The sequence below is a fragment of the Polyodon spathula genome, chromosome 7 (genome assembly GCF_017654505.1).
Source record: "Polyodon spathula isolate WHYD16114869_AA chromosome 7, ASM1765450v1, whole genome shotgun sequence".
In the NCBI taxonomy this organism is placed as follows: Eukaryota; Metazoa; Chordata; class Actinopteri; order Acipenseriformes; family Polyodontidae; genus Polyodon; species Polyodon spathula.
In genome coordinates, this window is record NC_054540.1 from 31560336 (window position 1) to 31586912 (window position 26577).

Below are 26577 nucleotides of genomic sequence, written 5' to 3' on the forward strand. Positions count from 1 at the left end.
AGGCAAGGATAAAATGTAGTCTACTGGACTTGAAACGGAATGTATGCTGTAACGAAGAGTATATATTTGGACCTTCAAACGTTAGGAACACGTTACTGAATGAAGGTTCGAACCTTCAATAGTACTAATTTGCATAATTTACTGGTGACCGTCACCGTAGCTACTAGTTTTAAATGTGATTTGAAAATCCTATCTTGCAGGTAATCCATATAAATGGAGTAACACATTCTCATGTAGTTTAAAAATACATTATATAGAAAGGTAATCATGTTTTTATCATTTAAGTAAAAATACACATTGTTTATGTACATGTAATTGATGCGGCTTGCGATACTCATACATATGTAGTGTTGGACTGTAATGTCATTTTATTTTATCACTTGTAAGTTATCACTGTAGTCGTGATTTATCGTCTAAATAAGATATAATATACAGTTCCTATTGAAAGTCTACACCCCCTTGAACTTTTTCACATTTTGTTGTGTCAGTGCCTCAGAGTTTCATGCATTTAAATGAGGATTTTTTTTAATTTATCTACACACCATACTCCACACTGTTAAGGGTAAAAAAGTTTTTATTGAGAAAAAAATTGTATATTAAAAATACAAAACTGAAAGATCATAATTGGATAAGTCTCCACCGCCCTGAGTTAATACGTGGTGGAAGCACCTTTGGCAGCAATTACAGCTGTGAGTCTGTTGGGATAGGTCTCTACCAACTTTGCACACCTAGATTTGGCAATATTTGACCATTCTTCTTTACAAAACTATTCAAGCTCTATCAAGTTCCCTGGGGAGCGTTGACGGACAGCAATCTTCAAGTCATGCCACAAATTTTCAGTTGGATTTAGGTCAGGGCTCTAACTGGGCCATTCAAGGACATTTACCTTTTTATTCCTTAGCCACTCCAGTGTAGCTTTGGCTGTGTGCTTTGGGTCATTGTCATGCTGAAAGGTGAACTTCCGTCCCAGTTTCAGCTTTTTTGCAGAGGGCAGCAGGCTTTCCTCAAGGACTTCTCTGTACTTTGCTCCATTCTATTTTTCTATCCTGACAAGTGCCCCAGTCCCTGCCAATGTGAAACATCCCCATAACATGGTGCTGCGATCACCCTGCTTCACAGTAGGGATGGAGTTCTTTGGTTGATGCGCTGTGTTGGGTTTTTGCCAAATATATCGCTTTGCATTTAGGCCAAAAAGTTCCATTTTAGTTTTGTCAGACCACAAAACTTTTTACCACGTGGCTACAGAATCTCGAGTGTTTTTTTGCATACTTCAAAACGGGATTCAAGGTGGGCTTTCTTGACTAATGGCTTCCTTCTTGCCACCCTACCATACAGGCCAGATTTGTGGAGTGCTTGGGATATTGTTGTCGCATGCACACTTTGACCAGTCTTTGCCATAAAAGTTTGTAGCTCCTGCAAAGTTGCCATTGGCCTCTTGGTAGCCTGTCTGATCAGTCTCCTTCTTGCTCGGACGGCCTTATCTAGGCAGGGTCTTGGTGGTGCCGTACACCTTCCACTTATTAATAATCGTCTTGACCGTGCTCCAAGGGATATTCAAGGCCTTTGATATATATATATATATATATATATATTTTTTTTATACCCATCCCCTTATCTGTGCCTTTCAACAACTTTGTTTGCGCCTTGGTGCTCATGGTTGAGTCTTTGCTTTGAAATACATTACACAGCAGTGCAACCTACAGGAACTGCTGAATTTATCCTGAAATCATGTGAATCACTACAGTTTAACACAGATGGAAGCCACTTAACTTGGTTTGTGATTTTGAAGACGGTTGGTTACACCTGAGCTAATTTAGGATTGCTATTACAAGGGGGGTGGACACTTATTCAACCAAGCTATTTCAGTTTTTATTTTTAATTCATTTTCTACACATTTCTAGAACATTTTTTTTTACTTGGAACTTGTGGTTTAGGATGTGTAGATAGATAAATAAATTGTTTTTAATGCATTTTAATTCCAGGCTATAAGGCAACAAAAGGTGAAAATTTTGAAAGGGGGTGTAGACTTTCTATAGGTACGGTATAACACTTCTTGTAACGTGTCTTGCATTTACATTTCTAACTTGTTTGCAAAATAAATAAGTGTTTCAAAAATGTTTTTCCTGTTGCAAGTTCTAAATTGCAATTAAAAAAATATCAGCTATTGAACAGTTTTACATTCCAAACAGATTGCATGATAAATTAATTTAACCAAAATAGGGCTAACCATTATAAAATAATGAATAATTAATAATTCTGCTTTATTACTTTTTTTGCACAATGCAGGGCACCCCAGTGTATCTTTGTGAAACCCGTTCTTGTACACTAGGTATTCAGTGCATATTTTATTGAAGCAATAGAACCACTTTAGGTATCTCACCAGTGCTTTGGCATATTACCCTCCTCCAGAAACAACAGCAGCACCATAGAGGCGCGACTTACAAAGATTTTGTAGTGGATTTTAATACAACAACTTCTGTTTAAGTAGTAGGCATTATACAAGTCAAAAGATCGGATTTTGCATGTGATTGAGATTTAATGTGTGATTTATAGTATTCACACATTGTCAAGCAGATTCTGTTACAGAAAAAAAGAAAAAAAAAATCTGACACCTTTGAATACCTGTCTAGGGAACGATTTTCAATTTTGGTTTTATTTATTCATTTTTTTAAACTGGGAAAAAAAACCTTTTGAGACCGAGGCCTCATTTACAAGTGTCCTGGCACGATGACCAGAAACAGACAGCAGTAATTTCACATCCCTAAAAATAACATCACCCTAAAGGCCTGGTCACACGGGCAACAAGGGGACGACAGATGTTGCCGGCTTGTTGCCTCGTATGACCATCCTAGTCAACACCCTGGCGACGTGTCTCCCACTTAGGACGATGTTCTCTTTTTCAGGCGACACGAGGGCAACATTTTCAGTGCCAGCCAATTAAATTTGACAGTGTCACATGATAAGGACATAGTTACACTGACAGCGTATGGTACATTCCGTTTCCTGCATTTCCCCAATTATATGTAGTCTATAGCTATGCAATATTGTTTATATGGATAAGCAAATGTTAATGTCCACAATAACATATTTAAGCTATGAATAAAATTCTTACAATATACGTGTAGCGTATTTAAAATGTTTTGTTTTAAATTAGCCATGTATGCAGTATGCCTGCCATTCTTACATTAACCCCCAAAATCTCCCTCCCAACCTGTGAAGACGCTAAGAGGCGAAAAGTTAACGTGTATTTATTATTTGGGCTGTAATCCCTGTCTTTTCTACCTCCATGCTTTACACATTGGGACCTAACGAGCCTGAAAGGCGCTGAATAAATGGACTGCAAAGGGTTAAGTGACATCCAATTTAAAACAGCCAGTAACTGTCGGTGATGGGTTTGAGGGTAGCATTCTAATACAAATCTGGCTGCTTTATAACACGATTTCTACTTTGAAGAGTGAAGTTTTTTCGCTGTCAAATAAAAACCCAATTTTTTAGTTAATTTATTTGAGATAGTTAAAATGTGTAGATCAAACTTCACCAATGGATCTAGCCAGATCCCAAGATATTTATAACTATCCACCACCTCAAGAGACTCTTCAGTCAATGAATGAAGGATTGAGGCTTGTTTCAAACTTCTAAATTTAGGTCTGTGGCAAAGTGTCTTGCAGTGATTAATGAAAAGGCAGACAACAAGAGTCAAAGTGCAATGATGTTTTATTTCTAATCCCGGTCTGGCAACCGCAAATAATAAATTCTTGGCAATACTCAGAAATGGGTATTGCACTGTTGACAAAACTGTGTTACAGTGCCAAATAATAACACAGTCAGTTATGCAAATGCAATACACAACACAGTCACCAGTCCTGGATGCATGTTTTAGTGCTCGTGATACAGGTACAATGACAATGTAACTTTTTGATGTAGTTCTGTTCCGGGTTTGTGCTGGCCCTTGGCAACAGCTCCGGAACATGTTAGCCGTCTACTAATAACAAGCAACAATTACAGACCAACAAACAAACACTCGCGATACGTTTTTCACACACAAATCACAGGTCCTCCCAGGTTGTAGTCCAACCAAAACGAAGGAACAGATTACGTCGCTTAGTCCCCTATTTGTACCATCACACATGACCCCTTTGTAAACGATTGCAGCCGCTCCTTTCCCTTCCGGGTCGATGAGTTAGTGCACCGAAGCGCTGCCCCTTTTTTTAGATGACCGACTTCCTTTACCCCTGGGAATGAAGTGTCAGGCCAAACAGTACAGGGTACTCTGTTCCCCTTACTTAGTGCCCTCATAGGTCAGGAGGGAAATTTACCACCAAAGGTCATTCTATTTCCATCACAAGGTCCAAAAAACATTAACTTTTATTTTTTATTAATTAACAGCTTTAAATTCCAAAAACGCTGTTGTACAGTATTGAAAGCCTGTTTTTTAAATGCACCTGTGTCAGAGTATCCACTTGTATAAAGCACTGTATCATCTGCATATAGATGGAAATTGAAAAGTTTACTGGGGGGGGGGGGGGGGGGGGAATAAAATCTGGTTGGATCCAGGAATCTAGTTCAATTTAAATGTATTTTATTATATAGTCTTTCATACCATAGTATCTCAAAGAGCTTTACATTCCTATTAAAAAGAACAAAAGTATGCAGTACTAAATAACATGAACAAATCTAAAAAAAAGAAATGAAAAAAGGAGTGTATAAGAATGATAGACAAAATGCAAAGAATCACAAAAATAAAGGCTAAACTGTACAAGTAACCAACACAGCGTCTCTAATAGAAACAGGCAGTGAGTTCCACAATATGCAGCCGTCATTATCATGATTGCAGCTCATTGTTTGTGCGTATTGAGTCATTTGCATTGCTCTTAAGCTTACATAGGCCGCAGTGCAAAATAATTGTGTGGCCGCTTGGCAGTTTGGATTTTGCAGCCGCAATTGTTTACACTGCCCATATCCTTACATCAGCCCCTATGAGAGTAAAATGTATTTTGAGTAAAACAGTATTACCTTGAAGTCATGAGTACTTTCAATAAATACTATATACAGTGGCTGTCAAAAGTATTCACCTCCCTTGGACTTTTCCACATTTTATTGTGTTACAACATGGAATAAAAATGGATTTAATTAGGAGTTTTTGCCACTTTCACTCAAAGTGAGAAATAAAATCTACAAATTGTTCTAAATTAATTACAAATACAAAACAGAAAACTATTGATTGCATAAGTATTCACCCCCTTCAGTCAATATTTGGTAGAGGCACCTTTGGCAGCAATTACAGCCATGAGTCTATTTGGATAAGTCTCTACCAGCTTTGCACATCTGGACACTGCAATGTTTGCCCATTCTTTTTTGCAAAATTGCTCAAGCTCCGTCAAGTTGGATGGGGACCATTGGTGAACAGCAATTTTCAACTTTTTCCACATATTCTCAATTGGATTGAGGTCCAGGCTTTGACTGGGCCACTCCAGGACATTGACCTTTTTGTTTTTAAGCCACTCCAGATTTTTTTTTGTGTTGATCAGTGGCAAAAACTCCTAATTAAATCCATTTTGATTCCATATTGTAATACAATAAAATGTGGAAATGTCCACGGGGGGGTGGTGAATACTTTTGAGAGCCACTGTATACTTCAATGCTAAGTTATGGGGTATGTATTAACAACAGCCTTGCATTTGAACTATAATGTTATTTTGAACTACTGTACAAAAACTTGATCACAACAAAAACAGTTATTCTCATTTGCTTTATTAACCACAAACTTTTTTTTTTAATTCCAATGCTGCAGCTGGAATATACTTAGGGCTTGAATTTTTCTGGTTTTATTTTTTGTTTAGTTCGGGGGCGTGTTTATCATTTTTTATTAAAATTTGTCAAAATATGTTTCTATAAAACATTGAATGTACATTTCACTACTACATATACAGGGTTTTCTTCAGGAATTCTATATAGCTGCTTGGCAGAGCATTATAGCAGGGAGCATTTTTAACAGATAAATAAAATTCCCTTAAATATATATATATTGATAAAGAATTTGAATAATAATAAGAAATTGACTAAGTAAGGGATAGCACATGACAGAGTGTGCCTATTTTTGCATTAGCAAAAATGTACTTGGGTTGGAGACAGTAAGCAAAGGACAGTGCCTTCAATCAACAAAGCCGTATGTTAATGCAACACATTAGAATGAATGAATCCTCTGTGCTGGTCTCAAGACCTGTTGAAAACAAATCAAAAAGGAATAAAATAACAGTTGTGATAGTGTGTCCTTGTAAACTCCAAATACATATCAGTAAAATAATAATAGCATCTGTGTCTATCTAGCATCTATTAAGAGACAAAATAGTTTTCTTTAACATTCCGATATGTTGAAAGTGAAATTTACCTCAAAATGTCAGCTGTTCAGCCGGTGCCTCCCACATTTGTCAAGTGGTTTTCAGTGACATGTTGTGTGATTTTTTTATTTCAACAAAATAGAGGGGCTCGTATGTTTTTGGAGGACTGCCTATTATCACTGTCAAGTCTGTCATACTCACACCTGATGTTTTTTAAAGTTGATCGCAAAGGAAAGTGCAATTGTTCTCATTGAATTTGTTGTAACGCAATGAAGCATTGAAAATACAAATGTATGCTACTTAAAAAAAGTTATTCTTCGTTCCTGTGTATGAGGATTCAATTGAAATGAGGATGCATTTAAAATAAGTGTGCTACTTTTGAATTTACTTTGTTTTTGTGCATTCCTGTGTATCAGGGTTCCAGTACCATAGCGAGACTTAAATGTAATGCAATATGTCATTGTATGTAAAACCTGATGTACAAGAACTTTGGAATCAGTATCGTAAAACACTTAATTTTGGCCAGAAATATATTGTATTGGCCAGCTTTGTGTGGGGGTTCTGTCGGTCAATGAAGAAACAGACAAAAGGGTGCAGCGAAAGCAATAAAACGTGCTTTTGTATTTTTTTCAAATCGTTTCCACAGTGTTTTATTCTCTCGCTCTCCTGCTCTTCAATTCCTTCATGGCACGCAGCAAGCCCTTTTATGGACGCTGACTCCACCCACTCATCCATTGACTCTCGAAACAGACTCTCATCACACACCCACTCACATCAGCGGACAACACAAGAAACATTATGTGTACAGCATACACTTGCCGACCCCTGTTTAGCCACTGTTAAGTGTTCCATTGCAAAACCCAGTCTCTTCCATGTTAATTTGTTTGGCGGCAGCTTTTCCAGGTAAACCATATTCCTGTAACTTCCTTAGAACAGTACTACTGTATTATTGACTGATACATCATGCTTTTCTTGCACCTGTGCAGTTATTTCAGGGGAACTTTTCAAGTGATTGAAAATTAATATTAAACCAGTAACCCAGTCCTGATTTCTGCCAGTTTTCCCATTATTCTGCAATGCCTGTTGCAATGCATTTCCAACAAATACCTGGTAAACGATAAATTACTTGGAAGAGCTGAGTAATTTATAGTTCACCACTTCCTTTTGCAATACCAGTTTTGCCTTTCCTTTCCAGTTTTGAAAATGCAAAAGTGAAGATTGCTACATATATTTGGAAAGCTATTGTGTTTTATAATCAAACATTTAGATTTCTTCACAATCTAGGCAGTCAAATGACTTTTTGGTGGTGGGCCTAGATTTAATGACCAGTGTTGAGAAATATTCACCGGTGTCAAAGAAGTTCTTTCATAGTGAAGTTCAATTACTAGTTTTGTCCAGTAAAAAATTAACCCTTTCACAGCTGCATTGTTTTAACCTCATATTGTGATCACAACATTTCACATAGGGGTTATATTCTCAAAGCCAATGTTCCAGATAAGTTGCATACTTTGGGTTTTACACATTGAAAAAAATTGAATTACTTATGATATTTCAGTTTTATGCAAAAAAGAATATGCATAGCGATATTTTGGAGATTGCATGTTATCAAGCTTCATGCACCTCTTTGGTTCCCAGCATCTCAATGGTCAATTGCAGTGTATGTTTGTGACTGGATTCTTGATCCTTGGGATTTTCTGTGCTGTCATGGTCCCCCTCAACCTAACCTACCAATTTGCCTAGCTGTCAACCACATTTTTTTGATTAATACAATATTCTGTGTTTGGAGAAAGTTGGCGATCAATAAGGAATGCAATACTGTTGTTTCTTAATTTTCATTCATGCAGTATCAGTGTGGTTTTTTTTGTTTGTTTGTTTGTCTTTTAAACTGTTAGAAATATATAGTATGTGCATGTAGGCCTTATGTTAAGTATATTACATCTGCAGCATTGGAGTGAAAAAAGGTGTTCTGTTTCTGTGTTTATTTGCTTCACAGCAATATTGTTTATGGTCAATAAAGCAAATAAGAATAATTGTTTTTATTGTAAGACCAAGTTTTTGCACAGTAGTTCAAACTAAAATTACAGGTCAAATGCAAGGCTGTAATTAAGGCATACCACACAAGTTAGCATTAAAGTATGTACAGTAGTATTTATTAAAATAACTCATGACTGTGGTAATGTTGCATTTTTACTTGCCCAAAGTACATTGCACTCACAAGGTCTCTAAATTGGAGAGTAAACTATTATCTGGAGTGCTGCTCAAAGCTGTTTACTCCAAATCCTCATTAGCACAGCTTTTATCTAAAAGAAAAAGCAAACACCATTACTGTTATAAGCAAATACGAAACAACTACTTAAAAGTTTCTAAGTTAAAAGTCTGAGTTGTTTATAGCCTGGTTTAGTAACTTTATTGGGTGTGTTTCTCCTTTCTGAAAACAACGTGCTAAAGTGATGGTGCACTGAAGATTTAATTCTTACAGCTGTGCTGAGTGGCAGGTTATATAGCCAGGTCAGCAGGCATACAACTCTAGAACCCACATTATAAACTCTGCTAGTTAATGTGCATTGAAATTGGAGCCGGGTAGGGAGCTGTTCTGGTAGAGATCTGCTGGGGAAGCATTTTGACTGCATTAGTGCTATTTTGAGTGCCATGCCATGGAGTTCTGGTGTTTCTCTAGAAACATCACAGATTCTGTTTTTCCTTGTGCAGTTTCAGGTCATAGAGTTTAACAGAACTTGATTTTCCAGCTGACTACTTTTTGTTTTCTTTTTAAGCGCTCCTTAGATTTGACTATGCTTGTTTGACACATTTTAAATGCCTCTCTTCCGACATTGTAAAAGTGGCCAGAAGTAAAGCCATGTTATTTAGGGGAACTACAATAAACTGTGTTTATCACTGGAGGAAAGAAACACGAAAAAACCAATGGTGGTCATATTACAGAAAAATTCAGACATGCTTAAGTCTGAATTTATTGACTATTAACCTTTAGTTAAACATTAGTGAAAAACATAATTTCCTGGAATAATGCCTGATTTATGACATCCTACAGATCATTGAAATGAAGGTGTTTGACATTCTTAATAGGTTGTGGTTGTATAACAGTTAATAATGTACAGTTATAGCCAAAACCAGTTATTTACTATCAAAATTTACAAATTTTGTTGCCTTATAGCCTAGAATTTAAAATGCATTAAACTAGTTAGTTTTTTTTTTTTTTTTTTTTTTTTTCATTTATCTACACATCCTACCCCACAATTTCCAAGTGAAAAAAATATTCTAGAAATTTGTAGAAAATGTATTAAATAAAAACTGAAATAGCTTGGTTGGTTAAGTGTCCACCCACCCTTGCAATAGCAATCCTAAATTAGCTCAGGTGTAACCAACCATCTTCAAAATCGCTCACCAAGTTAATTGACCTCCACCTGTGTTAAATTGTAGTGATTCACATGATTTCAGGATAAATTCAGCAGTTCCTGTAGGTTGCACTGCTGTGTAGTGCATTTCAAAGCAAAGACTCAACTCAAGCACCAAGGCGCTTTCGGGACAAAGTTGTTGAAAGGCACAGATGGGGATGAGTTTAAAAAAATATCAAAGGCCTTGAATATCCCTTGGAGCATGGCCAAGACGATTATTAAGAAGTGGAAGGTGTATGGCACCACCAAGACCCTGCCTAGATCAGGCCGTCCCTCCAAACTGGAAGACCGAGCAAGAAGGAGACTGATCAGAGCGGCTACCAAGAGTTACAGGCTTTTATGGCCAAGACTGGTCAAAGTGTGCATGTGACAACAATATCCCAAGCACTCCACAAATCTGGCCTGTATGGTAGGGTGGCAAGAAGGAAGCCATTACTCAAGAAAGCCCACCTTGAATCCCGTTTTGAATATACATGTTTAGATGAATAGATGGTGAATAGACATGTGTGGTAATAGGAAATGTCTCCTTTTATTCAACAATAACTCCATTTTTTCTTTTACTCAGGGATATATATATAATGATTTCGTTATATATATATATATATATTATATATAGAAATATATATCTATATCATCTAACAGTATCATTTTAACAGTATGGTGTGTAGATAAGTGGGGGAAAAAAAAAAAAAATCATCATTTAAATGCATGAAACTCTGAGGCACTGACACAACAAAATGTGAAAAAAGTTCAAAGGGGTGTAAACTTTCTATAGGCACTGTAGTTAACAAATACACCCAATTAGTGTAGCCTGTTACTTTTTTGTACCCGTGTGAAGGGCATAATCATCTGTTTGGTGCCCTGCCAGCATTGTATAAGAAATAATGCTGTCTCACTGAGTGAGACATTTTTGACAAAAATATTATTATATTATATTACTGTTCACTCCCTAATTTTATATGTCTAGTGATAGTGATTTGAAACCTTATACAAATATAAATGTGCTTTACATGTTTACACGCAGTGAAAGACCTTTTAAATATAAAGATAAATTTATTAATTTGTAAACGTGTAATTTATAAACACATTCCAAATTTAGTGATAAGGTTTCCTGTACTATCACTAACATATTCAATTAGGGAGTTACACAGTAATATATCTATATGATGGTATATTATTATAATATATTTTTTTTTTTATAGTATCATTACTCAAGGTTTGGTGTACAATAGTTTTATCTTATTGGTTTAGTTCTCCATTGGTCAATACCTTACTTTCTTACACTATTTACCTTTAAGGTCTAAAGTCCTTTCTGGTCTTGGTAGTAGCCTAACAGGGAAGGTGCTGCTACTTGTTGCTGTAGCTTCATCATTACACAGGTGGGGGCGGGGCATGTTAAATACATTGTTTTCTTATAGGTGAGAACTGTGCTCTGAACCATTTCTTATAGTTCAGAGCACATTTACCATTACCCTGATTTGTTTACTCCTGGCACCTGGTCATTTCAGTAATATACCTAAACAAGGGAAGTTCTGAAACTCAGGACAGAGTACAGGACTAAATGCAAGTTTCAGGCCCTGTAGTACAATACTGTAGTACCCTTTCCAATTAGGGCTCTATGTTTTCAGTAATCCCTTTATAGAAGAGTTAGAAAAATAACATTTGGGGGACGAGGAGTACCATTATTATATAAGTGAATTGCCCTAAGCCCTGGTACAGTCTGTTTGCAGACACCAAGCAATGGCAACCCAGTGGATTTGGAAACATAATTTAACAGGCAGTGGTTTAATAAACATTGGTACTGATCTGATACTATGAATAACCAGTAGTGTCAAAATATAACATTACTATTCGACCTGAAGATCATGCCATTGTAGCTGCTGTAGAACGATTGAGCCGGACCCTTATTTATTTGTGAACTTATCTCTGTATTGAGTCATGTATGCCGATGACGTAAGAAGAGAGACAGTAAACAGCAACTGTTGCTGGCAAGTCAGTTAAAGATGCGGTAGAGCAGTGGTACTCAACTCTGGTTCTCGAGATATATTCCAGTCCTGGTCTTTATTCCAACCAGGTCCTAAATTATTTACATTAGAACCTGCTTGGAGTAAAAACATGGACTGGATTTGATCTCGTGGGCCGGAGTTGAGTACCACTGCTGTAGAGTATTGGGCTAGTTGGATATTGTATGTATGAGCACAACAATATCTTGGAATCACCGGCCCGATTTTTGATGAAAGCTTACATGGTCGTTCCTGACTAGAGTTGTTCCACAGCCACATCAATGTAGATACTGCTGACCTGCGTTTTTAAAGTGATGTTGCATTGGCTGTTGGAGCAATTGAATGTGATTCACGTCCATTTTTATATTCAGTTATTTTATCCAACAGGTCTTATGTCAATCAGTTCAATAATTGGTTAGTGACGTTGGGATTCTGGAGGTATCACAATAAATGTCCTGGACCCAGGACTATTAGTTCTTAATATAGCTACACCCTTTCCCTTTCACTAAACACAAAGACAATAAAAAATAAACATGTATCTTTCTTCATCTTTGATAAACCAGTAAAACACTAAGAAAATATGAAGTCAGGCAAATGACGTGCCTCTATTTCCCTTTAGAAAAAAACCCTCCTGATGTCTGAATTATGACTGGTCTAAATATTGGGGTGTCTGCATTGAACCCAACTTTTTTGTGAAATGTTGCCTTTATATTGTTTATTAGAAAACGATTAAGTGTGAACAGCCAATCAGCTTTCAGATCTAGCGGGATTCTATTTTGCATAGATGCCTGCTGAAACTGTGACGTGCTTAACTGTGAATTACTTTTTAAAATCAATCCACGCATAAGTGCCGGCTTTTTCCCTTAACATTCTAATCTACAACTAATCTGATAACAACAACATAAAAAGCTACTTGAACATACTTTCCGATTCTGGTCTAGAGACAAGAGAAATCATGTCTGTGACAGAATAATGAAGGCTCAATTTGCAGCTACTGGACAGCAGATCAACAGGTAAGACACGATTGGTCCACAATTCTGTCATTGACTGGATCCAAACAACACACTCCCTCAAAATTAGCCAGGCAAACTCCCAACCTTGTTTCAGTTCTTTCCATACCAGCCATTCCACTCCCTGCCTGCTTGAATGACGCCCCGCCTCCAACAACAAGTCAGACACAATACTACATGGACCATTCAACAGTTGTACATGTCCAGATAAATTATAATAAGAGTAAGACCCCAATAAATAAATATGTTAGCAATAATAATACATTTTAATAATAACATTTTCTCTACGTGTATGTTGTTTTTCTATTCTAACTATGCTAACACTATTTTCCTCAGCGGAAAGTTAACTTTCGAAATATCAGAAGTTCAAGGTAAATATAGGTTTTAACGTTTTTTTAAAAGAGAAAATAAAGAAATAAATTGTTTTCTAATAGCATTAGAGCCCTCTCAATGCGGTCTCTACCATGTGGTAGATGACCTTGACTTTCATTAGCGCCCTGGCCTTCGGCTCGGGACGCATAATTCCAGTCGCGGTCATCTACCGCAGCACGGTAGAGCCCACATCGACAGGCTCTATCCCTTAAATGTTATACCCCGCTTTACCTAATACTGTATATTAATACATTTAAGACAATACAAAATGTAAAATATAAATACTAGTGAATTGTACTCTAATATTGAAAATCTTAATGTGCAGTTTTGCACACAGACTTTAAGAACTCATGCTAAATGTCTACCATTTTACAGATCACTGGCATCTTCTCCACTATTGCTTGCATGGTTCGGAGCACTTAACGTTGTACAGTAATCCCTTCTGTATCTCTTTCAAGACCCAGGTATATCTGAACTTTAAACTGTTACCCAAGAAATGAAGCCTATCATTGGACTGTCTATCAATATAGAATGATAAGAAACCTATGTGCATAATGTATCAGTGGCGCCGGAGCCTTTCTAAAAGTGGGTGGGCCAACAATAGTATGATGACTACTACTACTACTGAGCTTGGGTAGTGAGTGGTATCCCACAAACACTGTTTAAATTACTTCAGAATAAATTAAATGTTTGTTTTTGTAAAACAAACAAACAAAAAAGAAAATGACCATGTACAGCATTTACATTGATAAAAAATATTAAATATCTGTCTACAATGTATTTGTTTAGCTTTATAGCCTATTTATTTATTTATTTTTTCAATTTTTTATTTTTTTTTCAAACTATAGTTATTTACTGCTTCAGACACAAATTTGCATGAAATGGTAACACGTGTTTCAACAGTTCTCTAGTGTTACAAGATGTAGCAGCATTCGCTACCGCACATAACCTTGGCTTCTCTGCACTCATTCTTTCCCATATGATTTTTTTCCCCTTGCCCTAGCTGTTAAAAGTACGTAGGGAGACACCCCACCCCCTCTTTTTAAAAAGTACATGTGCAGTGGCCCTTAGGCCCATCCATCTACAGAGCCTATGTAATGTACCTGGAAATATGACAAACGAAATGTAAGATCATGAATTGATAAGTCAGTGTGCTGCTCAGTCAAACTCCAAGTGGAGTAAAGTACAACAGATAGTAAACCAGGATTAAATATTAACTCCTATTGCACACAGTTGCCAACAACATTATGGATTTCATCGATTAGGATTCAAGAGTTAAAATCGAAAGTGTTAGGCCGTACACACACACAACTTAAATGATTGCTGTTGCAAAGAAAATATGGTATGCATGTCCTGTGTTGTTTACTCGTTACATACAGTTTAAATGTTATTTTCTTACTGCTAGACTACAGCATATAGTACAGCAGGTCCTCGGCATCTTTTGCCCCTAGTTGTGGATAGCTTTCTATCTATACTCTTCTCTTGAATTTGGGAAGAGGCTGTTCCTGCTTTGGAGTGCTGTTCGTGTATAATGTATAGTAAAGGCCCTTTTTGTTTTCAATGTAAAGTTTTTATTACATTTAAAAAAAAAAATACAGTGGTAAACAATGTAATAAACACAGCTTAATTGTGTAGAGTAAAATGAACAGGCTAGATTTCACTGAAATTCATAACTTTCTTGAGATTTAAGCAGGGATGCACAGTACTGCGAAAACTATAGCTAGGTTATTCTACAGTACTTTGGTGTCTGCCAAATAAATAAATAACTGATATGGTCAGCTCTTTTTATATAGCTGACCTTGTGAAGTGGACTGATACGTCGTTCGGTTATATGTGTAGTTGAGATAAATGTACATTGAACACGCACATTGGATACAATGACCTCTGTGACAAAGACTTTCCTGTGTGAATGAACTGGGTTATCATACTCCTCCAGACCAAAATTAACCTGAAGGTCTTCAGGCATTAACCCTTTGCCCGCATTTCAGTAGTAGCAAGCCAGCAGCTATAAAAATACTTTTTTTCATGTGTAAAGGCAGTAGAGTACTATTAGGCATTGCTGGTCAGGACATCTTTTCTGTTATTCTCGGTGATCTACTTTTTCATTGTTATTGACAAGTCCACATTTTTGGTGGACTTTTTTTTTTTTCAAATTAAATACAACTATGTGTTTGTTTTGAGATGCTTTGTCAGTTTCTGTGGATGTCTGTACAGTAGGTCATGTTCACTGACTAATGTGCATGCATGTTTATTGTCCTGTTTAAATACAGTAATACAGAGAAACATAAATAAAGTAATAATGATTTCATATGTTTACTTCATGTAAATGATGTCTGGTGTAAATTCATACCCCAAAATAATTCATTTAGGCAACCCTTAAGTAAAACAGAACGAAAAGAGGCAGTTTGGTCCATCAGTGATTTTGAGGTTCCTAGTAGCAGATTGATTCAAGAACGTTGTCTAGCTGGTTCTTAAGGGATCCCAGTAACCCATTCCATACACTCACCACTGGGTTTGAAACAACGACTTGTGTGGAACTTTGTTGATTCCTTTTTAGGACTTTGAATAAATCTCCTAACTGCACTTTATCAGGGATCTATGAAATTTAGTTGTTTTTTTGGTGTTTTCTGATTTTATTATTTTCTGGGTTTTTTTCTTGGGTTTTTTTTTTTTTTTTTTGGTTTTTTTTTTTTTTTTTTTTTTCTTTAAACCAAAAAAAAATTAATTCAGTGTTTCCATTGTTTTAAATAAAAAAAACTGTGGTAACAGTTAAGTAGCCTAAATTATGTGGGCCCAAAGTAAATAAGTTATTGAAATAGGCATCCTGGGTTGTGTTTGTTTCCATGTAGTTGTTTTCTTTTAGCCAGAGATTCTCTTTCCAAATGCAAAAATCAAATTAATATTAAAATATGGGAGGGTGTATTTAAATATTTGTCAGAGTTCCAGTTTAGTCTTTTGTGAGTATTGATATTGTACAGCTTTCTTAAACTGGGTTTCCATGAACTTTTTAGGCTGTGTTGAACACCACAAGTGCAGCTTACCTCATTTGGCACCAAAAAATTGTGGGAAAGAAAACAAAAGCCAATATGGCGTTATACAAATAATAAAATAAAAATTTCATAAGAAAGTGCTGTGTACTATTCATGTATTATTTGCTAAACCAATTTTTTGACTGCATATACATTTATTATAAACCTATTATACACGTACATATATAATATATACAAGTTTTTCTACAGAACTGTGGCTTCAGCAAATCTGATCAGTCTACGAATTGAGCTAATTTTAGGTTACTAATATAAAAATGATCTCGTCAAAATGTTTAGTACAGTACATTTTTGTTGGTTGTAAATTGATTGTAAATCTACAATAGGCTACCCTACTTGCCCACATTTATACTACATAATATTCTTGTAATAATAATACTACTGTACTACTATATCACAGGTTTCATTGTCTTTTATGATTTGTAGTGCCTTAAGAGGTCCGTTACATATAACCACACAAACATATTTAAATATTTCAGGACAGATGTGTAGCAGAAAAAAAGTAGTATTAAAATATAGCCTCTACGTTTTTCATTTGATGATTACTGGGATAATCTTACATCAAATTCAAAACTGCTGAATTGACAATACGCACACATTGTCCTTCTTGGAGGGGATCAACCCAATCACGCTCTTTTTGCCCATCCTACTACTATGACTACTACTACTACGAGTAATTCTGGTTATTTCGGCTCAAGGTACAAACACGGTTCAATGCCTGACATACCATTGTAGGTTGTCCTACAACACCACCACCTCCAGCAAGACTAGGCTGTCACAAACCCATCATAACCAGATTATGTATCTCTACACCAAAAAGGTTGGCAAAGCCCCCCAAGTCTGCCTGTGGCGTCTGCCCTGGAAGACTCTGTGGTGTGCGTGTTGTCGGACCCAAAGTCCTGATGATGCTCTCAAAGACAAATAAGCATGTCAGGAGAGCTTATGGTGGTTCCATGTGCACTAAATGTTTGCGAGACAGAATCAAGCGTGCTTTCCTTATTGAAGAGAAGATTGGTGTCAAATTATTAAAGGCACAGGCACAAAGCCAAAAAAACAAATAAATGTTTGATTAGTACCATGACATTAAGTTAATGAAAAAAACTAATACTAACAAATACCTGAATCCGAATTCTGCAAGGACAGTGCAAGGTTCTTGCCAGTAGAATATGGTTTTATATATATATATAGCCAGCCATGAAAAATATCCGAGGCATTTGTACCTTATGGCATCCCGACCCATTGAGCCTGCAGCTCCCGGGTCTGGGTCAAAGTAAAAGGTTGAACAATGCAATGCAATGCAATATTAGGTAGGCTGGGCATTTGCCTTCACCATGGCCATTCACCTAACTCATCTACTCAAAAGGTGGCCACTCCTCAATTAGCACTCAGTTACCTAACTGGGGAATGATCACACCTGTGATTGTTGGCAGTGACAGAATTAACCCCATCCCTGCCAACGTTACATTCCCACACACATTATTTACACAAGCAGGGCTTTTTCCCTGCCTGAACACCCAAAAACAAAAAAGGCACTCCTGATCTTTGTACAAGAATATGGAAAATACTGCATAGTGATGCTTATCTTATTTGTTTGTTTTTCAGTCTCATGAGTGATTCTCTGCCAGGCTTGGTCCGCCAGCATGGTAGACACCCAGAGCCAGTTCTGCCCGCCCTCCCCCTTGGAGAACACTGATCTCGGGAGCCCGCTGTGTGCAGACTTCATCCAGGACATGAAGGACATCCAGGACATCTCGCAGTCTATTGTGGATGACAGTATGGGCATGTTCGAAGTTCACGAGTACCAGTCTTCAGGGAGAGGGTCAGGGTCCGAAGGCTCAACAATATTAGGTACGGTTTTAGACTCTCAGGATGGGGTTGTAACTTGCTTATTTACTCTAAATTTCCTAATTACAGGACCAAAAAGTGACCCAGGATGCAAGTCACATTGAGTTTTTAGTAAAAACACACCATCCTTACTAAAAATAAGAAATCTAACATTTAAATCACATGAGAGTAACGAAAGGACCAGCATGATCACCAACTACCAAAAAACAGGAAGAGAAAAGAAAAGAACATGCTGTAATGACCCGTGCCCTTGGAGGAGAAAGCAGAAGACAGACGCGTTGCCAGGGTGCAATGAATAACCACTTTATTGGTGAAATTAACACGGTCCTTGTTTGGGCCAAGACCATGCCACAAAAACAATAAAACCCTAACTCCTTCCTTCACTCACTCTACCCCACTGTCACTCTCTCCCAGGCCCCTTCCTCTTGCCGTCTTTCCCCAGGGCTCTGCGGCTGGGCTCCGCTCCGCACCTGAACCCTCCCACTACCTCTCTTTCATTCAGCTTCCCCCCCGCAGGTGTTACTTATACACCCCGCTGCTCCCGCCCACTTCACCCAGACTGACCAACCGGGTCTATCCCTGCTCTTCTCCCATTCTAGTTGGCGTGGTGGCCTCTTAACAATACATGTAACAAGTACACAGGACAAGACCGACAAAACAAACAAACAGGACAACATAAAACTCCTGCAGACACAGCTACCAAACTGGACATTTCTTAGGGATGTGACAGCAGATATATACTTTTCCATTAGTTTTCCAACTCTGACTTGCTTATTTCAAAACTCAACCCAATACACAAGACAATATAAAGATGGCTGTCGCAAGCAGCGCTGTAGACACAGAACCTTTCACAGATCACAAGATATAAAAAGCAACTCAACCATATCATGTTGATAGAGGCTGCGATAAAATATTTGAGGGATAAATAAAGTAACCAAAATATTGTGGATTACATGCATTTGTCCTGCCACGTGAAAAGAGCATAACACTGTAGCAATTTGTGACACTGTTCTGTTAGTGTTTTGAAAATACACTGCGTCAAATTGTTAATATAATCTAAGCGAAAACAAGCTGGCTGTATGTGGTTACAAACTTTGCCCAGAAATAATATATCCTGAAACCTCTGGCGCATTAAGAGACAGATGATGAGACCCCTCGTCTAGAAAATTCAGATGTCCAGATTTTTTTTTTTTTTTGCAGTCCCATTGGTATGACAGAAGCTACAATGTGCAGATCCATTATCTTAGTTGAGCTCTATAAACATACAGCTCAGTGTGATGCTTCCTGGCTGGTGGCTGTAAACAAATCTGTATTTACTTTGGTAAAGCTCCAAGTTGAAGGGTTTGCAACATCACATAGACCCCTTTCACTCTTACGATTTAAGGCGGCCCAGGGCCGCCTTTTCTCATATGTGAACGCTCCGAAAGGAAAAGAAAGACCAGGGCCGGCCTAGATTTAGGCCGCCGTTTTGATGTGGCCCACGTCCTGCAATCAGAGACCAGGGCTGGCCTTTACATATGTATGAACACAAAGCACTTAGGCCGCCTTTTCATATCACTTTACCAATTTGATTTTGTAAGAGAACATGGAAAAACTATGAATTTTCTATAACGTCCGAATTTTTTTTTTGTTTGTTTTATATTTGGGGAAGGGCAACAAACACGTTTGTTTGATAATAACCAAATCAGTACACTTACTATATATAAACATTAACACATGTAACTTTGCTTTAAATTTACGTAAACATACCTGTCTAATAAAACTGCTTCCGGTATTCAAGTTCAGTGCTGAATGAGGCTTCAGTTTACTTCAGTGAGTATCCAGAGCTGTTCAAAGATGCTGAAAACAGTAACAATTACCCCTAAAGATCGTATTGAGTTTGGCAAGGACGAATTTCACGTCGATGGTAATGTGCTGTTTTGTACTTGATGTAAGGCTGTAGATTACACTCGTATGCAGACAATTGTAGAACACATGGGAAGCACTAAACATGAATTGAATGAAAGAAAACGTAAACAACAGCAAACTTGGGATTTCTTTTCTGTGCTCAACGTCAGCGTTTCATGACAATCTGGATGGAGAAATACTGCAGCTCTATTTGATGAATACTAACTCTGAGTTGAACAAAAGTGATTTTTTTTTCTTTTTACAACAGGTAACTATTTGTAATATTTGAAGTAAAAAAGCCAAAGATGTTTATTTTTTTGATTAATGGCACTGGTAAGCTTATAACTTGCTTAGAATTTGATAGTGTCAAAAATTGTATTTTCACTGTAATATTTCAATGCCTGTTGTGATTATTATTGTTAATGTTATTCTACTGGCGGTAGAGCAGTAGTTTATTATGATCCTGCATGTTGCTGAGCAAAGTGTGTTTGATATATGGTGTTGTATTTCTGTATTTAGATTAGGGCGCTTCCCTTAATGAAGTTGCCGAATTTGTAACAAGGGTTTTGTTATAGCCATATGTTATAACAAGGGTATAGTTTAACGACTGTGTTTTGTAAACAAAGACGGTATTCATGCAGCTTAAACAAATATGTATAACTGAGGAGAAACATGTGTAATGTAAAATATGACTGTTTATTGTAAATGGAATGAATGTTAAATTGTTTTTTTCGTATAAAATGATTCCAGGTGTAACCAGTTAATGAATTATTATTATTATTATTATTATTATTATTATTATTATTATTATTATTTTAATGCCGTGTCTTTCCTTAGGAGGGAGCAGTAGTATTAGGTGGTCAGTTGTGAGCTTGCCCTTGTATGTACAACCTGTAAATTCTTTGCAATTTGAAGGAACCATTATGAAAATAAATATTTATACATGTGAACACTACAAGTTGCTGTTTCCCACATTCTGAATACCTCAGTGTTCTTAATAGAGTAATGTGATTGTGGGTGGGAGGTCGGACTATAATAGTCTATGTATAGATATTTTTTTAATATGCCATACAATTGCTACTGTGCTACAAATCAAGAATTAGTGTATCTCCTAATAGCTCTTCCATTATGAGTGCAGACTATCGTTCCATTTAAAAAAAAAAAAGTAGTTCTTAGACGCCCATACGATTGTATACAAACAATAAATATCAAGAATTACAGTACAATTTTCAAGCAAAATACAATCACTTCAGTCCTAATAAGAGCAAATTCAAAACACAGTACAATTTGAAAACAGGGCAGTTCAAGAGCAGATAAGTGTTGATAGTTACATCAGGGTTAGATATTAGTGCAGGTGAAATACAAAATACTACAGATTGGGTTAAGTGCAGGATTAAATACAGTAAAATAGAGAGTATATAAGTGCAAGTTAAAGTGCATTAAAGACTGAGTTCTATGTTGTCCAGAAGGGAAGAGTTGAAATAAATAAATTTTTAAAGCAATTTTGCCACATTTCAGGCCTGCTTTTCAGTCACATATGTAAATGAGCCGTAAACCAAAAATGTGAACGGGGTTGCAGACCTAAATATGCGTCGGCCCTGGGCCAGCCCAGTAGTGTGAACGGGATCTTAAACGTTTTAATGCAGTAAAACATGTAATATTTTATTATCTAAGCAGCACCAGAGGTGTTTGGTATGTTAACACCCACTGAGGCTTCAAGCACACAATCACACTGCATTCTTAAACAGAAAACCCCAGTATAGAAAATAAATCTTTTCCTTGTAATAATGAAGATCTGTACTGCTACACATCAAGAGAATTAATCACCATTGCACTTTACAGAGAGTTGCTTATAGATCGTAGGTAGTCCTTCATTGGCATCTGCTCTCCTCTTGTGTGAGTTTATTATACAGTACAAAATACACAGTGCTCTGTATCTATTACAGAATATAAAATCTTAATTTGTTCCTGTCTTTCTTTTTTTATGCCTCCTAGATTCCCTTACGCCAGCGTCCAGTCCATCCTCTGTGATCTTCTCAGGGGCTCAAGCAGGCCTGGACGAGCTGTCCTCTGCTGCCCTCAATCTGGAGTGCAGGGTCTGTGGGGACAAAGCGTCGGGCTACCACTATGGAGTGCATGCGTGTGAGGGCTGTAAGGTGGGTTGCCCTTCTCTCTCATACTCTCTCCTGTTTCTTTGAGTCTGCATGTTCACTGTAGGGATATTACATCACTTGTTGACTTTCAACACCGCTCACTGGCACATGAAGGCTGTATGTGCAGTTGAATGTAAATTTCATCATATTTAATTAAGTTATTGTTTATTTTGTGGAGACAGTGGCATTGAGCAAACCATCCACAAGTAATAAACAAAAACATGAGGCTTTAAACCAACTGGGAAAAACTGTTTTCTGAAAACAGTAAGCCCGTGTCTCATCTGCAACAGATCACTTACACATTGTGTTCTGTACAAGGCGAGCAACCTCAAATGTCATTATGGAACTGTGGCAAGATGGCGAGTGGTATGACATCAGGCAGGCCAGAAAGTAAACAAAGGCAAGGCAGCAAAGGTAGGGGGAACGAGACGCGATTGCGCTCAGCTTTTAATAAATGAAATAAATAAAACACTTTACAATACACAAAACAAAAGGGCTTGGTGGCCAATATAAAACAAACAAATACCGTGTGGTACAGAGGTAACAGTTGCTTCTCGTATGTTCCCCAGCTCAGCACAGTACACCCATCTGTGGCTGAAAATGCATCGATCAGCCTGGAACGGGTTATTTTAAGCTGTGGCTGGAGACTTAATTATCAGTAAAACAATTACCTTGTTGAGGCTTGAGCCACATTCTAACAAGTTTTAGTTCAAAACAAACAATAAGCACGACTTTTTCGCCATCTGTGACAGGCTGGTGAGTGGATAGAGGCCCAGAGACAGACTGCAGTTCAAAAAAATAACTCTTATTATAAACACAAAAATAAAAGGGCACAAGGGCCAAAAATAACAGTATTTAAACACAAATAACAAAAGGCCAAGAAAAGTTACAAAATGAAGGCTTCCAGGCTGGGCCATGGATCCATGCCAATTTCATAAACACAAATAAATAAAAATACAAATAATAATACAGGGACGGGGTGTACCCTGTCACAGAAACAAATCACAACACATTTTCATCTGAATGTCTTCCTGGATCAGACCGGCAGATGCTCCTCTCCGCTTTCAGTAATACAGAAGCTGATTTAACGACTCAAGCGAGTTTTGTATGGCAAGCATGGAATATCGCTCGTTTTCAAACATCCTTATTCAGATTAATTAATCTTTTTTATAAAATTGTGTGGTGCTAGACTAGAGAATGCATTTTTAAATGTTATAGTGCAGATCTAAAATTTAATATTTACATATCTTACGTCTCGTCATGAGCAGATACTGTAATCCCTTTCAAAATAAATAGTCCATTTGTCATCCAGCAAGCTCTCAAGTATTTAATACATGCAGCAGTTATACAAAAAAATGCTTTTTTTTTTTTTTAAACCCAGCATTCAGATCTTCCAAGGGAAGAGCTTGTCAAAAAGAGTCCTTACAAAAATGTGTGTTTATGTGGTATTTTTGGTGAAATCAGGTCAGTTATTGAATTTTGCTTCTTAATAACTGAATGTATTTTATTTAAAAGTGCTTACTACATACAGTGTAAACAGAAATAATGGAAAAACACCAGTGCGTTACATTTAAAGTTTAATACACTGTAGATCTACAGTACAATACAAATGACACAGAAACTGTGTAGGAAATGTTCTATCCCTTGTGCTTGTGTATTTTGCTGCCTAACAACTACTGTACTGCACAACAGTGCTAGTATTTAAAATGTCTTGCTCTCGCAAACATTTCATGTTTTACAGTATGTGTCTTGCGGCTCTCGGCTATATTGAAGTGTTGGTATGCGGTTCATAGGGTCAGGAAGTTTGGCCGCCCCTGTTCTATGTTCTCTCCAGGGTTACTGTGTTCTGAAATAGTTTGTGCAATTTGAAAGGACATCTTTTAATAATAAATAACCAACACTGCAACAGAAATGTGAAAGGCATAATATTACAATTACAACATCTATTTCATTTTTAGCACTTTTAAAACAAGCAGGTTTTAGGGTGTATTGCAAATGCTCCAATGTCTATTAAAATGAAATCCTTAGGTTAATGTAATCAAAATGGAACTTTGAGGGGTGACCTCACTATGAAGAACTGAGCTGTATTTTGTAGAAATGTGACATTTTAAATAGGCAAGCTCATATCTTTACAGAATAGCTGGGCAATGACTGTGCTCACCCAATATGGGAGCCTGCTTCTTCCTCTTCTGTGTCTTAGAATGTGATTTTTAGAAAGATACAGTTTAGGTGCAGATGTTAAAGAATTCCGATCCTGTCTCTTTCCCCCAGCAATTGAGAACAGTACAGGTTTCTTATACTATTTTCTTTAGTCCTCACTCGAAGGTGAACGTGCTGTGCAGCTGCACAGCAGACCCCTGAAGTTCTCCAAACAGGTGCCACTGTTTGAGTTTCATTGAACTGACTGAACTCTGTGTTTTGAAGTCTACGTCACTCTGGATTTCCACCAATTCAATTCACGTTCCAGTCAACAAGACAGCTGGTTCAGGGTGACCAGACATTGCCGGAAAGATACAGTGCTTTGAAACCTTTTCCCTCCCATGCTTTCAACTGCCGGCTACGCAAGGCCACATAAGCGCAACACAAAAATAGTCAATGAAAGATGGAAGACTTGTCTGATGGTTTGTTTATTTTTGTCTTGCCCATGCAAACCGTCTGTCGTGTTTTCAGTTTGTCTTGATTAAAACACAAGCGTACCTACTTCAAATTCAGTGTTTACACAGGGACATTTGTTAAAATGAATTAAGATTAATGTAATAGCATGAGTAGTAAAATTAAATAAATGAACTTCCACAAGCAAAAGAAGGGTTTATGTTGGGATGAAGCTGTGCAGTGGTTTTTGTTAGGATGCTACTCCTACATGTAGATGTAGTTCAAGGTGACCTGTTCTTTCAAGGTCCCAGCACCAGCAGAATGATTTATATTATTGGCAGAGACACTCAAAAATATATAGACACACTGTGTTCTCATTAATCAATGAATTGATTGATGTGATGCCAAATAGGCAAACCAAAACTCATCTTAATAATACACAAGGAAATCAGTGTGGTTCCTTCTTAAATACTTTCTAAGACAGTGGTTCTCACACTAATTTTATTGGTGGCCTCACCATATATCTACATTTGCTTTATTTTTCATATAATATATACTGTACTTAGTATTTTTAAGAAAAAATTGCAGTGCAGCCACAAGAAAATGTTGGTGGCTGCACTGCTCATTTATCCTAAAAATACTAAGTTTATTTCTATAATAAAGTCAAAGTGTTTCTCATTTAAAAAATACAGCAGCCCCTCTCAACTCTGTACTGGATCTTAATTCACAGCCCTAACAGACTGGAGACAACAAATGTTTACTAGATTTTTTAATGATTATTACTGCTCTGACAACAGGTCAAAATTAATAGGTTAATCAATCATATAAATTAATGCAATACCTAAACTAAAGTATATTACTAACGTATTGAATTTAAATAAATACAAAAAATACTTTTGCTTACCTGTTACAATCACATGCTGCACAATTCTCAACTAAATCGAACAAAAGTATAACAATTTGCAATGCTGTTATAACATTATACTGTATGTAAAACTAGTATTCCAGAATAATAGGTTGTGAAGGCCTTACTTTGCCTGTCAACAGTAAAAAAATAAATAAAAAAAAAAAATGTATTTTTTGGTTTTGTTTGTTTTTTCCCAGCCATTGTAGTTTCTTCACAATAAACAAAGTTTTCATAAACTAATAACTTCATTAACAATTTACTTACGCAATGCAAGTGAAAAATGTCACATTTAATTATTTTAATTAACTCTTCAAAAAATAAATGTGGAAAAAGGGGGCATTGTACAAAGAAAACAATGGTTAAGTTTTGGTTTTCATGTTACTGTCCTCATAACAGAAAATAGTATCAAAACAAAACGTTGATCACTAGTAACATGGACAGGGTTTGGAAAGCGTGAAGCACACCTGCATTTGTACACCCCAATTTGCTTGACAAAATTGAAGCTGCATTTTGTTGTTCCTGTTTTTGTCCCATGCCACTTGCCATTTTAGAAACTGTTGCGCAAATTCTGGCAATGTGGTAAATTGGTACAAGGCAAAACGTGTTGTGATACATATTTCTCATATCTATCAACTATGTAATTTATGGTGGACACAGATGTGGATTTTTGCCTTCGAATTCATGTGCAGAAATGTTGTTTTGAATATTCAGATAGTTTTTCCTCACTAAAAAAAATAATATTGCTGTACATACCGCTGTTTTCACATTGCACTGCTAAAGTCTTCTCTTGTTGATCAACCAATAAACACTGGCGAAATGGGCAGTGATTTGTGATGCAGCCAACAATCTTATCAGACTGAAAGCTAATCAGCATGCAGTGATTACACAGATGGTAATGCTGGCCAATAGGCTCTACCAAACAGATAGATATTAGAATACAAGCAGCATGAGGTGTGCTGAATGAAAGGTTGAGGAGTTGCTGGGGGGCTACAGTGGTCGCATTTGAGAAA

General features: G+C 36.9%; 1 protein-coding gene and 1 pseudogene across 2 annotated transcripts in view; both read left to right on the forward strand.

The window, feature by feature from the left end:
• The window catches only part of LOC121318525 (peroxisome proliferator-activated receptor alpha-like), a 56972-nt gene that overhangs the window by 4753 nt on the left and 25642 nt on the right, over nucleotides 1-26577 (forward strand). For both annotated transcript variants that reach the window (XM_041255282.1, XM_041255284.1), the window contains exons 2-3: nucleotides 17786-18031; nucleotides 21911-22071. In XM_041255282.1, the coding sequence (XP_041111216.1) occupies nucleotides 17824-18031; nucleotides 21911-22071 (369 nt within the window). In that variant the 5' untranslated portion in view covers nucleotides 17786-17823. The remainder of the gene's footprint in view (nucleotides 1-17785; nucleotides 18032-21910; nucleotides 22072-26577) is intronic.
• LOC121318526 lies at nucleotides 16842-17614 on the forward strand (annotated as a pseudogene).